General features: G+C 39.9%; 1 protein-coding gene across 1 annotated transcript in view; it reads left to right on the top strand.

Annotated features, from left to right (window-relative positions):
• The window catches only part of ABCA13 (ATP binding cassette subfamily A member 13), a 570,776-nt gene that overhangs the window by 419,638 nt on the left and 133,189 nt on the right, over positions 1-17,949 (top strand). Inside the window, 3 exon segments of the mRNA XM_049894281.1 lie at positions 670-788; positions 2,574-2,661; positions 6,713-6,821. Coding sequence (XP_049750238.1) covers positions 670-788; positions 2,574-2,661; positions 6,713-6,821 — 316 coding nt within the window.

Below are 17,949 nucleotides of genomic sequence, written 5' to 3'. Positions count from 1 at the left end.
GCTGAAGTGAAAAGTCCAGAGACAGAGTCATTTCCTTGACTTGTAATGATTTCAGTACATTATCTTTCCTAAATTGTTCTAACAGATGGAAACACAGCATTAGGAGTCTGATCCTTGTCTGTGGCTGGGCACACGCCATGTGTAACCTCCAATCTCACAGGATTTTAGTGTTCTGGGGAGCACTGCCTTATACTTTGGTAATTATTTCATGATTCAGACATAAATTATTTCTTCTCCAGTGAGCAACTGGAGAAGAGCTGTTTGATTTATACTTTAGGTGTTCATGAAAAAAACACTTTCAATTCCCCTTCTTCTCATCCTCCCACTAGTTGCCTCTGGCTCTCAGGTTTATCAAATTCAAGATCACACCAGTGAAAAAATTATTTTCTCTTTTTAGTCCTTACCAATCAGCCCAAACGTACATACAGAAAAGGTTTCGAAGTCTTCAAATAATCGACTGCTAAGGTCACAGAGTAATTCTGATAGAATCTTTAAATATAAGTATCTCTTGTAGAAAGTTTAGAAACTGGAACATATAAAAGGCCATAGACAATTTGTTTTTGAAAATCGAAACTTAGGAAAAGTTAAATTTAGTTTAAAGTCATGTCAGTAAACCTCTTTGTCATTTATAAATAAGTTTCTGTTTTATATCTTTGAAAAAAATGACAGAAGTGTCCAAATGGAACCCCTGGAGCTCCCTACCTGAAGAACAGCCTGGGCCACACTCTGCTGAACCTTTCTGCCTTCAGTGTGGAGGAGTATTTGCTGGTGGCTTCTGAAAAACCCAGGTGTGTTCAAAGCAGTTGCTGTTTTTTTCTATTCGAATTGCTTTGGAAAACCTATTGTTTCAAATTCTAGTGTTCTTAAAAACTCAAAATTCTACTACTAACTTGGTGCTCATACAAATTCTGAAGAAATACTGCTGGCCTTAAAATTCCTGACTGCTGACTTTTACTCTCGGGGTGGAGGACAGAAATCATGTCAATTGAGATTCAGTCAATGATGGAAGAAAGGGGAGCCAGAAGCATTTTATTGCTTTTGTGTATAAGAGCAGATAAGTTAAGCATAATGAAATAATGATGCCCTTTTAGAATTCCCTCTACCATGCAGCATCTAAAATGGAACCTGAGTAATACCTTGGTGTCTTACAATCCCTCTAAGGTAATTTTTAGAAAAACTTTTGTGCTGAATTTTTCTTCAAGTCTAAAGGAGTGAATCTAGATAAAGGAGCTAGCAATGTTTCTTATTACTTTAAACAAGAGTAACATTCTCCACACAATGAAATTTCATATATCCCAAACACACAGCAGTGCTTCACATTGAACGCATACCATAGGCTGTTTACATTGTCTGGGATAACCCACCCTGCCCTTTATATGTCCACTCTTTAGCTTTGACATCCCAGGAAGTCAACAGCCTTCCTGAACACCTGCCTTGTTGTTAGTTACCACAGAGTTGGCTCTGATGCATGGTGACCTTATGTACAATAGAACAAAATGTTGCCTGGTCCTGTGTCATCTTCATGATTGCTGGTATGTGATGGGGACACCTGCCCTACCATAGGTAATTTGCAGGCCCCTCTTCTGCTGCTCCACATCTTAATGCCTTTAACAGTGCCCTAGAATCATTGGTTTTCTTTTCTATCCTATATGGTTAGCTTTTGAAGGTGGGTAACTTGGCACTTAGAATTTAGAATGGTACGTGGCACACAAGAGGTGCTCAATCAATGTTTGTTGAATGAATGAATGAATTAAATTCAGCCAAGTGGGAATGCACCATTATCCCTTTACCTCAACTTTTTCAGAGAACCATCTTCTACTGGCCTTTACTAGGGTAGGGACCCTATGACAGAAGACTGCTCTTCATTCTCCATTTATCTCGAAAGTAGAAAATGAAGTTCAATATGTGCCCTTATTTCTAAAGTCAAATATCTGTTGCTAGCTGAATATGTGCCAGGAACTGCACAGCCCATGGGATATGGAAATAAAAGATACAATTTCTACCCAGGAGAAATGAAGCTTCATAAACTAGCAAGTAGACAATTTATAGCCAGTGTGGTAAATGATACAATGGAAATGTAGGGCATGATGAGAACTCAAAAGAGAAGGAACATCTAACCCAAGTGAAGTATTCTGAGATGCCTTCCTGAACAAGGAAATATTTGAGTTGAGTATTAAAGAAGCAAATCTAAGGAAGACAAAATATCACAATGACTTGGTGGCTTAAAAGATCATGACTAAAGTGTAAGAAATTCGGAGTGGCTGGTTTATAGGGGAATGATCTTAATTAAAATATAGCACTGATGATTAAGATCATATCCTTTACATGGCAAGTGTTTGCTAACATGGTAAGTTTGGAGGAGTATTTACTGATAGGGAGAGCCTCATCAATACTTTTTACATAAGCAATGACCTTACTGGATGCCTGCATGCCTGGCACTCTCCATCAGCTCACAGATGATGAACGTTCACCTAAGACTATTGTAACTATTGTGACTGGTAATGAAACACACTCTGATTAGATGTTTTGAATCTCTCTAATTGAAGAACTAACACAGTGTTTAATATTAATAGGCTTGGAGGTTGGTCTTTTGGAGTGCGAATCTCTGATCAAGTTGAAGACGCCAATTCAAATATATCAAAACCAAAAACCCTGGCAAAGGTAACAGATTTTTTTTTTTTTCCTTCTGTTTTCAAAAGTCTTGAAGAAAACTCAACATTCAAAGATCTATTTGGGGCATGGGAAGAACCACACAAATCCCAGGGTTTATTACTGTGAAATAAGAATAGTTGTATAGAAATATTCCCTTGAAAAAGAAAAAAAAAATTTTCCCTTAGACTGTAAAGAAATATAGCAAATAGGTCATTGCTTAGTGTTAAGACAGAAACTCACCTAAGAATCTAAACCAAATGAGGGGATATTCTGTTTTTAAAGACATCTATACTCGGGATAACTGGCAACATCATGTTTCCTTTGCAGCAAAGGAGTTCTTCCATACACAAAGTTAAACTCCTCATCCTCCAGTGGCAGATGGATCCATAACTTACATGATGAAAGCAGTGTTATGCAGGTCTACCCTTATGGCCCCTGACTTTTCCAGCCCTGCCAGCATTATCCCATAGGAATGAGAAATCACAGCAAGGTTTATTCAGAGATGAAGAAAGAGGACTGAGGATTACAATGCCTAATCCACCAGTAGAAATGGAGAAGTAGTGAATACCAGAGACTTTCTAAGGATAAAAGTCAATAAAACCTTAAGATGAGGAAGGATGAATGGGAAAACAAGATGGCGTCTGATTGAGAGAGAAACTGGAAAAGAGGAGATTGTGGGAGGAAGATCAGTTTATTACTGGATATTAATTGTTAGTTTGTTAAAAACGAAAAGCAAGCAAACAAACAAAAACCTTGCTGTCTAGTCAATTTTGACTCATAGACACCCTAAAGGACAGAGTAGAACTGCCCCATAGGGTTTCCAAGGCTGTAATCTTTACCAAAGCAGACTGCCACATGTTTCTCCCCCAGAGTGGCTAGTGGGTTCAAACCACTGATCTTTTAGTCTGTAGCTGAGCGCTTAACTATTGTGCCACCAAGGCCACTTGTTCATTAGGAAGGACATCAATATAGAAAGTGCCATAAATGATTTCTTTCTATATAGTGTTGGTGTTGCATCTACTGGTAAACCTATCATGTAACTAATGAAATAAAGACGATCTGTGTGAATTCAGGAAGGCACCCTCTCTGCTCAGTAGTATGGACTTCTTATGGTTTATGTAAACCTGGCAAAGTTTATGGGGGTTAGGACTTGTGCCTGTTGCATATTCACTCTGCAGAATACAGGTTCTTGAAAAGGTATTTCACAGTGTGTTCCTTCACGAAGTTTTTCCAGTCATTGTGTGGCCTATTCAGAAAGCGCTCCTTCAGTTGACGTTTCTTCAAATGTGTTTTCCCTTATAGGTAGTGAATGTGAGATTTATAGCTTGAGACAAAAACATCAAGATTCATAGTTTGATAGGGAAATAACCTAAAATACATTTGCTGGATTTTTAAACATAACCGTTGTATTGTTAGGTGCCATTGAGTCATCTCAGACTCATAGCTATCCTATAGAACAAAGTAGAACTGCCCCATAGGGTTTCCAAGGAGCAGCTGGTGGATTTGAACTGCTGACCTTTTGGTTAGCAGCCAAGCTCTTAACCATTGTGACAATGAGGTTTATTAAACATACTGTGAGGCCATTATTAAATTGTTAATTTGTAGAAGGAATATATTCATTTCCTCTAAGGATATTTACCTTCTTAATCTAAATCCCAAACCTTCTTATTTACAGTGGTTTTTTTGTGTCTAGGACATGGCAGTGAAGGCTTCCCCAGATCTCTGGTTCAGTAATGAGGGTTGGCAATGATTCCTGTGTTTCTCTGACACCTGTCTCATTTTGTCTTTGTTTAGACATGTCTTCTATCTTGACATCTTTGAACGGTGATTATTGAAGCTTTTAATGTTGTTTGACATATACTGTGCCAGGCACATGAGGGCAAATGAATTCTATCTGGGCCTTTGGGGAGTTGGAATGAACTTCTTTCCAGAAAGCCGAGTCATCACAGTATGGCAGTAGGGTATAAAGTGCAGTCTCTTATCTGAAATACCTACTGGAAGCTACCTGTGGCTGATGTCAGGTTAAGTTATTGCATTAAACTTTCAGTAATTAATGATGAGCCTTTTATTTTAGCCTTTAGGGTACTTTTCTCAAGACATATCCTGTATAATTTGCACAGTGATTCTGAAGGGAAAATGGAAAACTTGCATACAAATATGCTTAATGTATGATTCATCATATTGTAAAAAGTCTTTCATTGAACTTTTATGAGTTATATCATTCACATTTTGAGTGTTTAGTTTATTTAATCAAAACATCTTTTAGAACATATGCCCTTCCGATGGAGCCACTGACCACATTCCCCTTCCTGGTTTTGTTTGTTCAACCACTGCCTACTGAGCAGAGTTGGTGCCACAGTACAGAGGATGGCACATTGTAACCCTCAGTGGTACTGTTTTCAGTTAGAATTTTGTGCTATTACTTACGCCTTCTGATATATAAGGTATGTTTTGACGTGTCATAATACTTTCTAAAAAGGAGATTAACTTCGTCTTTCATTTGTTGGTATTTATTGCTTCCTAACTGATGGGTTGGCAGGGAAAGAAATCCCCTAACTTATTTCCAGAACACAATCCAGTGTTTTAGAGAGCCATTTTTGGGAGAAAAAAAAAAAAGAGCTGTTTGAAGCCCTCAACCCCATCATCCCAGCTGAGGCAAGCTGTCAACCAGACATGTGAGCACATCCATCCAAGATCTGCCCAGCCTGGCCTATAGTAGTGGAACCCAGCAGATTCACGAGCTGAGTGAATGTTTATTGCTGATGCCACTGAGATTTGTAATTATTTGTCATACAGCATTATTGTGTCAATAGATACGTGATACAGAAATCAGTACTGGAATGAGGTGTTACTGTAACAAAAACTGAAAATATGTGACCTTGGTTTGGAGATCAGCAATGGTTGACAATGAGGCAATTAGGGGGTGCTGGAAATATATAAGAAAACTCTTATGGAAGCTGGAAAAATGGCAAGAAAACAGCTATGGGTGACTCAAAACACTTTGCTAAAATTGTTACTGCTGGTACCTTTAGAGATAGAAATTGTGTCCAGTAAACTTTCTAACTAGGACATGGATAACTCTAGGCAAAATGTTGAAAGACATGGCCACAGAATGAAGATCAAGTCAAGTGTTTTGGCTGTAAGACCCTTTGTTAGATTACTGAAAGAATACTGGTAGTGTTAAGTGACACTCTCAAATGGACAAAAGAGCTTCAAGAGACTCCAAAGGGTGTTGATTCTCAGCACATTGACATTCTCAAAATAGCTTTCTTCAGGCATTCACTTTCGGTGTAGTAGCTCTAATTCCATAAAAGAAATTATCAATCACAGTAGACAACACTGTCTAGAGAAATGAACTCTCCTAGCAACTGAATTAAGATGAAAATCTGTCAGTTGATTATGTTTCTTGACCAGCTTTCCAAACTGAATGCTTTTCTGCTATTTTTCATTAAAATATTGATATTTTGAAATATAGATATAATGGCTCAATTAGTATTTTTTATGGTACCTATTATCCCAACTTTAATAACATTATCCCAACTTTAATAACATTGTCTTTCTCCTATTTTCTCCTGTATGACAGGCATACTACTTTATTCTATTTGCTCAGCAAATGTTCAGTTCAATTTATTTTTGAGAAATAATGTTCCATGTTCAGTTATTAATTTGAATGTAATTTTTTTTTTTTTTTTTCTGATGGCCTTCCATGCTTTTAATTTGCAGGTCAAATTTCATTAGCTTACCAACTGAGAAAGAAAAAAAAAATGATAGGCTTGGGTTCCTTTTTCCCTGTGAGAATATAATTATACAGCAACATTCACATTGGTTCTGGGGAAAATTAATCTATTTTTAACTGTAAATTATATGCTTGAGATAAATATAAAATTAGTAGACTGGAATTTACTGCTCACCGCCAGCCAGGAAGGCACATTATTTTGAGTCCCTCATTCAGGTGCTGATGAAGGTAATTGGCATATGCATTCCATTTGTCCAAGAATAGCTGACAAATGGGCTGAAGAGCTAATTTTATGAGAGGCATTAAATTATCTTTCTTTTTTAGGTGTGGTATAATCAGAAGGGTTTTCATTCTCTACCTTCCTACTTAAATCATCTAAACAACCTTATTTTGTGGAGACACTTACCCCCTTCTGCGGACTGGAGACAATATGGTAATGTTATTTTTCATGCATTATAATTCATTACTTCTATAAAACATAGCTTTTAAAAGTGAAAGAAACAGACAAGACTCTGAATAAGAATGTGAAGAATGGTGGGAAGGTTTCTATTTGGGCATTCAATTCATAGATAAATACTTATAATGTTGTAGGCTCAATTTTCCTCTATTTGTGTGCCATTAGAGGTCTTCACCTTCTTGCAACTCTGACCTCATTCATAAAATGACCAGAATAAAAGGTGACCTGAGTGTTTTTTCTCAAAATTATTTTATTCCATGACTTTAATATTTTAGAAGTGATTTCACTTTTAGAAGACATTATTATATGGAATGTTATGGAAAATACAGACTACCTGCCTGCATTGTTATTGTGAAGGTGAACACCATGATTTGATTTATGCTGGACACCCAACTCATCAATTATCTGTAATGATTGTTGATTCACTATGCTTTCTTACTTTGATAATGATACAAGTCCATTTCTGAAATCTAGAGTTGTTTGTTGGTTACAGGAATGTTTATATATTTTGCTTGGTGTCTTAGTTATCTAGTGCTGCTATAACAGAAATACAAGTGAATGGCTTAAACAAATAGGGATTTATTCTCTCACAATCTAGGAGGCTAGAAGTCCGAATTCAGGATGCCAGCTCCAGGGGAAGTCTTCCACTTTCTGTCAGCTCTTCACTTGGTCTAGGAGCTTCTCAGCATGGGGATCCCAGGTCCAAAGGACATGTGCTCCTGGCTCTTCTTACTTAGTGGTAATGAGGTCCCTGAACTGCTCCTAGACCAGGGGAAGATTGATGACAAGGACCTTCTGCAGAGCTGATAGAAAGTAAAAGATTTCCCCTGGAGCTGACACGCTGAATTCAGACTTCTAGCCTCCTAGACTGTGAGAGAATAAATCTCTATTTGTTTAAGGCATTCACTTGTAGTATTTCTGTTATAGCAGCATTAGATAACCGAGGAAGAATTTGGTACCAGGAGTGGGGTGCTGTTCTAATATATACCTAAAATGTGTAAATAGTTTTGAAAATGTGAATGGGTAGAGGGTGGAAGAATTTTAAAGTGCCTAATAGTAAAAACTAAAATTCCCTAGAAGAGACTGTTAGTGGAATTATGGATATCAAAGACAATTCTAGTGAGGACTCAGAAGGAATTGAAGACAGCTGTTACACTGGAGGCAGCACAGAGAGCAAGAAACAGTTGAAGAGAAATGGCAACAGCAGAACCAGGAGATCAGTGCAAGACAGCACTGGAGCCCACTCACAGAGCAAGAAAGCTGAGTGCCTTTTCTCAGGAGGCTTCCTGGAGGAGTGTAGTGCCTCCAGGCACTTATGGGTGGAGCTAGTCTTGCTGACCCATGGAACAAGAGAGCTGAGTGTCTTCTGACTGAAGTTTACAGGTGGAGTAGGGTGCCTCCAGGCACTTATCAATGAAGCTAAACAGCTTTGGAATACTTGCCCCAGCAGGGCAGACACAGGCAGTGAGGCCTAAGGGATCAAGAGGCCAAGGAACCAGGAAGCAGAAGCTGAAGAGACAAAGGGGCACAGATAGGGGACCTCATACCACCAAGAAAGCACTGCCAGGAGCAGAGCATGTCTTCTGAACCTGGGGTTCCTGCACTGAGAGACTCCAAGACCAGGGGAAGATAGATGACAAGGACCTTCCTCCAGAGCCAACAGAGAAAAAGCCTTTTCCTGGAGCTGGTGCCCTGAATTCAGACTTCTAGCCTCCTAGGCTGTGAGAGAATAGATGTCTTTTTGTTCAAGCCAGCCACTCGTGGTATTTCTGTTATAGCAGCACTAGATAACTAAGACACTTAGGTAGGATAAGTGCTAAGTTAGTAAATTCATTCAGTTTCTTAAAAAGAGAAGAAAGAAAACAGGCATATGAGGAAACAACAGGCCATATCCATCATAGTTTATTTACAAAATATCTTTGTTGAAACATTAATTCACATGGAAATAAATGCTAAATAATATGTTATCACTTTTTCCCAACCTTATCTCATTTTTCCACATTTATTTTCCCTTTTCTACCAATTCTTTTATATAAAATTAATTTAATTATTCGTGGCACTGTGATTATTTTGGAATGCTAATGGGTAACATTAAAAAAAAAAATGGGTAACATTAGGAAATAATAATAGTAGGAAACCCCGGTGGTGTAGTGGTTAAGTGCTACGGCTGCGAACCAAAGCGTCGGCAGTTCAAATCCGCCAGGGGCTTCTTGGAAACTCTATGGGGCGGTTCTACTCTGTCCTATAGGGTTGCTATGAGTCAGAATCGACTCGATGGCACTGGGTAATGGGTAACATAAAAATAAAAGATGTATATGCCTAGAAAGAATGCAAATGAAGTAGAAAGTCATTCAGAGGAGGGACAGCAGAGGGACATTGATTAAGGGTCTGAAATGTATTAGAGCACGTTAGATATTTAACATCCATGTTCTCATTTAAGTTACATATCCATTTCATAACGTGGCAGGATTTGCCCACTTCACTGATCAGGAAACTGAGGAGAAATCACCTACCAGCTACGGCTCTAAGAAAGTTCAGCAGTGGAGCCATGGTTTGGCTCTAGGTCTAGTTGACAACAAAGTCTTTCCATTTCTACTATATCAAACTGGGAGGCCATTTATGGCAGGCATGGATGGAACATGCTTCATGAAGGGAGTCATTAACATTGGACCTTCAACAATGGACAGAAGTTTGGCTGAGGTCAGGATACCTACCACTCTAGGTATTAGCAATGCAAGAGAATCACAGTGTGTGCTCGGTTATATTGAGGAGTCCAGTTTGGCCACATCATAAAGGTGAATATAGAGGGATAATTGTAGATTTCTCTGAGAAGATCTTCTGGTGCCAAATTCTGCTTGGTCTTGACTAGCAGGATAAGAAGTACGGACTTTATCCAATAGACAACGAACAGCCTTTTTGTATATTTGGAAATGAGAATAATATTGTCAAAGTAATGTGTTAGATAGATTCATCTGGAAGCCATGTATTAAAGTGGGGAGGTCAGGCAGCAATCATGTAACCTGTCAGAAAGCTGTTACTAACAATTTAAAGGGAATCCGGCCACAGGCGAGGATGAATCTGGAGAAAGAAATAATAAATTTCAGAGAAAAAATTTTTTTTTTTTTTTTTTTTATTTCAGAGAGATGGGAGAAAAGGTTGAGGGGGTGGGATTCAAGAAAGGGATAGGAAAGAATTTAAATAACTTGACAACTAAACAGGTAGAGGAAGACTTTAAAGGATCTAAAATATCAATCTGAAATTTTTAGAATGAATGACTTACTGGTCAGTACCGACGACGCTGTAAGAAATAAACTAGGAGGAACAGTCATTTTCAAGGAAGGGCAAGGTGATTTGTACCACTTCAGATATGCTGAGCTTGAGTCACACAAAAAAAATGGAATTGCAGTAAGGTTCAGAAAACTGGAGAGATGAATTCCTTAGAGTGGTCATGAGTAAAAACCAAGAATTAGCCCAAACCTTGATAAAAATGATAGGTAAAGCTAGTCAGTGAGTGAGATCTTGCATGGACCTGACAAAGATGTAGAAAAGACGAGCACTAAAGACAGAACAGTGGGAAGGAGACAGAGATATCATGGCCACAAAGCAGGAAGATAATGACGCAGAGACCCAGAAAACGAAGAATTTCAAGAAGGAAGGAGCAGGAAAAATTTTCAAATATTCTAGTCATCAGGAAGAGTAAGAATTGCAGGAACTTGGTTGGTGACTTTCCAGAGAGATACTTCAGCAGACTCATAAGGGTGGAAATCAGAGTGAAGAGAATAAATTAGAGAGAGGCTGTAAAGGAATTAAATACTAAACAGATAAACTCTGCTTTTTGGAATCTTGGCTGTGAAAAGGAGAGAGGAGAGAAACTCTGTGTGTGTGTGTGTGTGTGTGAATGAGGAATAATTGAAGGTTTTCGTAGGCTGAGGGAATGAAAAGGGGTATATTTAATGTTTAAGGGAGAAAGGAAAATTGATAGATCAAGATGTGGAAAGAGGCAGAGAAAGAACTCAGAGGAAGGGGTTATCTCTGGAAAAGGTGGGCACCTCTTCATGTGATAGAGGAGGAATGAAGATAAACATATGGATGAAACTTGTGAAACGTGGATGGGAGCTGTGGAACTTCATGCCTGCTGGCTTTGAATTCTATTAAAAAAAAATTAAATGGAGGCAAGGTTGTCTGCTGAAGCTAAGGGGACAGAGGTGGACCTGGACAATTAAAGAAATACAGAACACTTTGGGTACATCTGATATGGAGATTATGCTAGGGAAAAAGTAGAGATATGTGGAATTATGACTGAAGGTTATAGAGAGGCTCAGTTGAACAAACCATAAATTTTCAAGGAAAGGTCAGCAGTTTGAATCCATCAGATGCTCTTTGGAAAACCTAAGGGCCAGTTCTACTGTGTCCTATAGGATTGCTATGAGTGGGTTTGGTTTTTGTCTTATAGTCAGCATGAAGCCATGGATTTTTCATAGTGATTTGGAATTAACATGAATAAGAATGGATGAAGTCTCAAAGAAGCAGACAGACAAAAATTGAAATGCTTCATCACATGCTCCAGACCAGAGAGGAAGGCAAATAAGATTAGGAGCTTCTGGCTGATGAGGGAGTAAAGGGGGCCAGATGTCGTGATGTGGATGATGAGCTGATGGAGTAGGAGAGAGGAGAAGATGGTGACAATGTGGTAAGGGAAAGAAAGATCAGAATTTGAGATCAGAAAAATACAAAATCTGCAGCTCACTGATCGAGCAGGGTGCTGAAGTGGAGTGTTTGAGGAAATACTGGCATGGACACAGGCATCACTGACAGTCACAATGGGAAATGGAGGTACTGAGAATGGAGGCCATCCAGTCATTCAGTAAGAAGAGCAAAGACTGGCAGGCGGTGGTTCTGAGCTGCTTTGTCACATAGCATACACCTGACAGACAGACAGTGGTTACATGGGGGCCGCTTCTGTGGGTCACACCAAATTTGATGAACCACTAACTGGAGCAGGAAAGTAAAATCAAACAGCAGCTCAGATGTATTTACATATTTAAGTATTTTAATAAGGAAAAATAAATATATAGCTAATCCAATATTTTAAAAATTTGAACTTTGTTTTTAAATTAGACTCTGTTCTTCCTGTGTCATGTTGTTAGTTGCCATGAGTCATCTCCAACTCATGGTGACCACAGATACAACAGGTTGAAATATTGCCTGGTTTGTTACCATCTTCCCAATTGTTGGTAAGCTCAAGTCCATTGTTGTGGCCACCTGTGAATTTTGAGCACCTTCCAACCAAGGGATCTCATCTTCCAGCACTATATTGGACAATATTCTGTTGTGATCTGTAGGGTTTTCAGTGGCTAATTTTTGGAAGTAGATTTTTCAGGCCTTTCTTCCTAGTTAGTCTTAGTCTGGAAGCTCTGCTGAAAACTGTCTGCCACAGATATTTAAAATATTGGTGCCATAGCTTCCAGCACCATAGCAACACACAAGTTGCTACAGTATGACAAGCTGACAGACTAGGAGGGTGGTGGATACCTCTTCTACACAAGTAACATTAGAAGCTAAATAAATAAATAGCAATGACAGTGAAGATGGTGTGGGACTAGGCAGTGTTTTGTTCTGTTTTACACAGGGTCGTCATGAGTCAGAACTGACTCAATGGCACTCAACAACAACAAATAAATATGTACTATTGAAAAATAAGAAAAGTAAATCTTATAAAAATGTAGCAATGCATAGGGTATAAGATATAAGGTTTTGGAACACAATTTCATGTGAACTTGCAATGGCAGGAAATAGTCTTAAGAATTTTAATAGAAACCATAAGATGGTCAGCCTCCTGTAATCAATAAGATGATTAGGATGATGGTCTCATGCTTTCTTTAGTGGAGACATGTCCTGAAAGAGTGGTAGCTGTCATATCCTCTGCTTCCTCCATTTGCACCTTTCCTGGTTTTTGCTTCCATCGGTTTCCTGGAAAGGCTGGATTTTTTCTGTGATTACAGAGGCAGCAGTGCCCTCTACTCAATGGATGTTAGATGAACCAGACCATACTGTCACAGAACTTTCTGTTAATGTGCTTGTTTTCCACAACTGCTCCTGATCCTATTAAAGACACTGGCTCCTGAGAGAAGGTGGGCTTTAAAATCAACCCAAACTGGATGCGTGTCCAAACCTGAGACATACAGTGAGTTCTGCAGAACAGGCTATGTCAAGTGAGACCCCAAGGGTAGTTGGAGGTGAATGGAGTGGGGACTGGAAAAGAATGGATGGAAAGATAGGGCATGTAGAAGAGAATTTCAGGCAGAAAGAACGCCATGAAAAGGCTGGGCCCAGAGGTGTAGGAACCCACCACAATTTCTGTCAAATGGTCCAGCAGAGAAGTGCCAGGAGAGCTGGGGGTGTGGGCTGAGATGCCACAGAGACTTCATTGCAAAGGAAGAGGGTTAAGAAGGGTTTTAAGGAGCCAGTAAGTGTCCTGGCTGGGTATGCACTTGAGCAAAATGAGAAGAGCAGAAAGAGAATGATAACCATGTAAGGCAGAGCCTATGAGGTGGAAGAAACCTGTGGGATGAAAACCAATGATCCAAAAAAATTTCACCTCCCTAATGAGCCCTGGTGGTGCAGTGGTTAAGCATTCAGCTGCTAACCAAAGGTTGGCAGTTCAAATCCACCAGTCGCTCCTTGGAAACCCTGTGGGGCAGTTGTACCCTATCCTGTAGGGTCGGTATGGATTGGAACTGACTCAATGGCAACAGGTTTGAATTTTAATGTCTTAGAAGAAGTACAGCCAGAATGCTCCTTAGAAGCAAGGATTGTAAAACTTCGTCTCATGTACTTTGGACATGTTATCAGGAGGGATCAATCCCTGGAGAAAGACACCATGCTTGGTAAAGCAGAGGGTCAGTGAAAAAGAGGGAGAGCCTCAATGAGATGGATTGACACAGTGGCTGCAACAATGGGCTTGAGCTTAACAACCATTATGAGGATGGCACAGGACGGGGCAGTGTTTCATTTGGTTGTACATAGGGTCGCCATGAGCCGGAACCATCTTGATGGCACCTAATAACAACAACAGCAAAGACAGAATGTTGTTCCTCTTAAAACATATCCCAGCTCATGTGAGGTTGATTTAAACAATCTAAACCTTAAATTTGACTCCAGATATGAACCAAGTCTTGTAATAGCTTGGATCACTGGATAGTGACTCTTGGTCTGGGGGCATTGGAATAATGCCAAATAAACTACAATTATAAATCAATTCTGTCCTCTATACTGTGGTCCCTGGGTGTTCCTGACCAGGCTCATTTCAGAAACATCTACGGAAGAGACGGTGCTCTTTGCTTTGTTGAACAGTAGTGTTGATGTGAAAGATCTGTTTAATTTTAGTAATTAGAAATTTTGTTAGAGGTATTTTTATTTGTTTATATCAAGATATCAGTTCTAATTTGACTTGTTTATGACATAATCATGGAAAAAGAAGAATTGTGCAATAAATGGGAACATACAAAGCACATCAGAGCCTACTCTGACACACGTGGGGTCGCCGTGAGTCAGAGTCGACCCCATGGCAACTAGTTTGTCAGAGACCAGGGATTGAAAGGGCAGGGCAACAATGAACTTAAAAAGCCTGTGGTGTATGTCAGGTCCAATGCAGGGTACTTCATATACTTTATCTCATCTACTTTATGCAGCAGTTTGTCAGGATGAGGACTGTTTTTGTCCTTACTTGGCAGATAAGGAAACAGGCTTAGGGATGCTTAGTGAGTTGCCCAAGACCACCCAGCTTAGTGGGAGAGAGAGCAGCAATTCAAACACAGGCCTACCTGGCTTTTTTATCTTACTTTTTAAAGGTTGTGTTTGCTCCTTCTACGTGCCACATCTCTTGTATGTGTAATGATTTTTATTATTAAAAAAATAAAATAAACACACACACAAAACACAGCACAGCAAAACTGTGTGTTGTAGGTTATTATCAAAATATTGATGGAACGTTCCTGTCAGCAGGGCTCTGAATAGAAATATTTCTCACTTCCCTTGACGCTTATTCTTATGGGAAATGGACAGAGTCAAAACCAGTAGCTTATTGATTATAATGAAACAAACACACACCCTGACATGGGATTTGGTAAACCCTTGGACAGCAGAGACTGTGTATTTTGCTCTCTGTTTTAGCCTAGCAGCAGCACAGCTCAGGCTCAGAGTGGTATCCAGTCAGTAATGGCAGAATGCATAGATCACTGGTGCACACAGACACGCATTATACTCTCAGCACTGAAGTTCTGTGGAAGGCTCCGAAGATATGGACATCTCATTGTAGAGATGAAGAGACTTTCTGAACCCTGGTTGAGGACACCTGGTAAGAGGACCCAGGTCTAGCCAACTTTCTACGCCCCGGTAGGCTTGTAGCTTGTCAGGTCCCCTGGTATTTTTTTTTTTTTAATTGTGGTTAAATATATACAACAAAGGTCATGTATCAGGTGCTCATTGGCTAATTTTCAGAAGAAGATTGTCAAGCCTTTCTTCCAAGTCTGTCTTTGTTTGAAAGCTCTTCTGAAACTTGTCCATGGTGGGTGACCCTGACGATATTTGAAATACTGGTGGCATAGCTTCTAGCTTCATAAAAAAAAAAAAAAATTATTTTTATTTTTATTTTTATAAGCAACACACAAATCACCACAGTAGGACACACTGACAGGCAGGTGGTGGCTGTTTCAGTCACCTCATATACACGTGATAGCTGGATGATGAAAAAGGAAAATGTAAAAAGGAAGATAGAACCCTGCGCATTCCAACTGTGGTGTTGGCAAAGAATAGCGAATATCCCATGGACTGGCAGAAGAAGAGAAAAATTGGTCTTAGAAGAAATAGAACCAGAATACTCCGTAGGTGTAAGGATGGGGAGACTTTGTCTTGCTTACTTTGGAGATGTTTTAGGAAAAGCCAGTCCCGGGGAAAACATCATGTTTGGTATAGTGCAATGAATTACTTAATATGGCCCTTCTAGCCATGGGCTTTGCGACTTATGCACAATGATTGAGTGGGACTATGCAAATAAGGTATATGGAACCTGTGATGGTTGGCGTTGTGTGTCAACTTGGCTAGGCCATGATTCCCAATATTGTATGGTTGTCCTCCGTTTCGTGATCTGTTGCAATTGTTCTAATTATCCTCCATTTTATATGTTGTAAATCCTAACCTCCATATCTTAATGAATCAGGACGTGTGTGGTGTGTATCTTGAGTCTCAGTCTTGAAGGAGGGTGTGACTCAAGTTCCACCCTTAGTCAAGGTATGCCTTTTCCTGGGGTTTGACCTGCATCCAATGTATATATGTGGGTGTTCTGATGGGGCTCTCTCTCTGTCTGCCCCTGAATCTTGCTTCATTGTCTGACCTTTGATTCTTGGGACTTGATCCAGCAGCCTGCCATCTGATCTGCCGATCCTGAGACTCACCAGCTTCCGCAGCCCCATGGGTCAGCGGTCTATCATCTGAGCTGGTTCCTCAGCTTCTGCAGCCTTGTGAGCCAGCGATATGTTGTCTGGCCTGCCGGTTTGGGTTTATCAGCTTTGGCTTCTATGTGAGTCAGGGGAAGCCTATACCTGACCTATGAATTTGGGACTTCCCAGCTTCCACAACCATGTGAGCTGTTCCCTTGATATACTTCGTGAATTCTGTGAGATGTTGCAACAAATTACAGAACCCAAGAATGGGAGGGAGAATGCTGTGAGGAGGAGGAGTAGCTGATGTTAGAGATGACGGAGTGCTACGGAAATTTGGAAACATCAGACATTTGGCACATCTTTATCCTCTGCCTCATAGGGACCAACTTTGTGCTGATGCTTATAAAAGAAATATTCATTTATTTGGTAAAGCCAAGGGTCAGCAAAATGAGGGGAACCCTCAATGAGATGAATTGGCACAGTAGCCTCAGCAATGGACTCAGGCACACCAATGATCATGACTATGGTGCAGGACCAGGCAATGTTTCATTATGTTACGCACAAGGTCATCATGAGTTGAAATTGACTTGGTGGCAACTAACAACATATATAACAAACATTTGCAATTTTAACCATTTTTAAGTGTACAATTCAGTAACATTAATGGAGTGAGTTTCTAGAATATTGAAAGGCTGGTGCTGGCCTAGATTCTATGGAAGTGGTTTGTAAAATGATTTCCCCAAGGCAGAATGAAATTATTAAGATGATGTATGTTTTGTTATGTATATTTTCACCACAATTTAAAAAAATGGATTGCAATAAAGGAGTCCTGCTGGCACAGTGGTTAAGTGCTTGGCTGCTAACCGAAGGGTCAACAGTTCGAACCCACCAGCCACTCCGAGGGACAAAGATGTAGCAGTCTGCTTCCGTAAATATTTACAACCTTGGAAACCCTATGGGTCAGTTCTACTCTGTCCTACCGGGTTGCTGTAAGTTGGAATCGACTTGACAGTGGGTTTGGTTTGGGTTTTTTTGGACTAAATGAGAAATTTCACAGCTGATTCACATTTTGGTGATTGAAGTAGTGCAAACAGAACAACAGGAAAAGTTAGGAATCAGGTAAAGAGGTTCACACCGACTTCCTCAGCACACTCACAGACTTTAGGACCACGATTTACCAGGAACCTAACAGACTTCTTGCTACTGGTGTGATGGCTACCACATCTAGAGCCAGAAAGAGCCCTTGTCTTTTTTTTACACTTTCTGCTCTTCCCCATGAGTGCTTCTCTTTCTGAATACCCTTGAAGGCCACAATTCATTAGGATGATGTAAGCCCTACGGAGGAATGTGTACTTTGCCTACTGGGGTGAGAATGTGGCCATAGCTGGGAGAGAGATGGGATGTACCTGGGAACACAAGTGATAAATAACATGAATTGTAGTTTTTCACATATCATTTTTAGTGACATAAGATAAACTCTTCAGGAATAAATCCCCCATTCATAATGAGAGAACCCAAGAGTGAGATAGGAGAATATCTCTGATCTGTTCAACAGAGCCAACAAATGGCTAGATATCACTAGTCAGTGACTAGTTATTACTGCCCTTAAGAGGTTTGGAGATACTTCAGAGACAGAATCTGGCAGCGCCCTAGTGAAGGTGAGG

This window comes from Elephas maximus, chromosome 8, assembly GCF_024166365.1.
Source record: "Elephas maximus indicus isolate mEleMax1 chromosome 8, mEleMax1 primary haplotype, whole genome shotgun sequence".
Classification (NCBI taxonomy): domain Eukaryota; kingdom Metazoa; phylum Chordata; class Mammalia; order Proboscidea; family Elephantidae; genus Elephas; species Elephas maximus.
The sequence above is the reverse complement of the archived record's forward strand: the minus strand, read 5'-3'. Positions and strand labels throughout refer to the sequence as shown.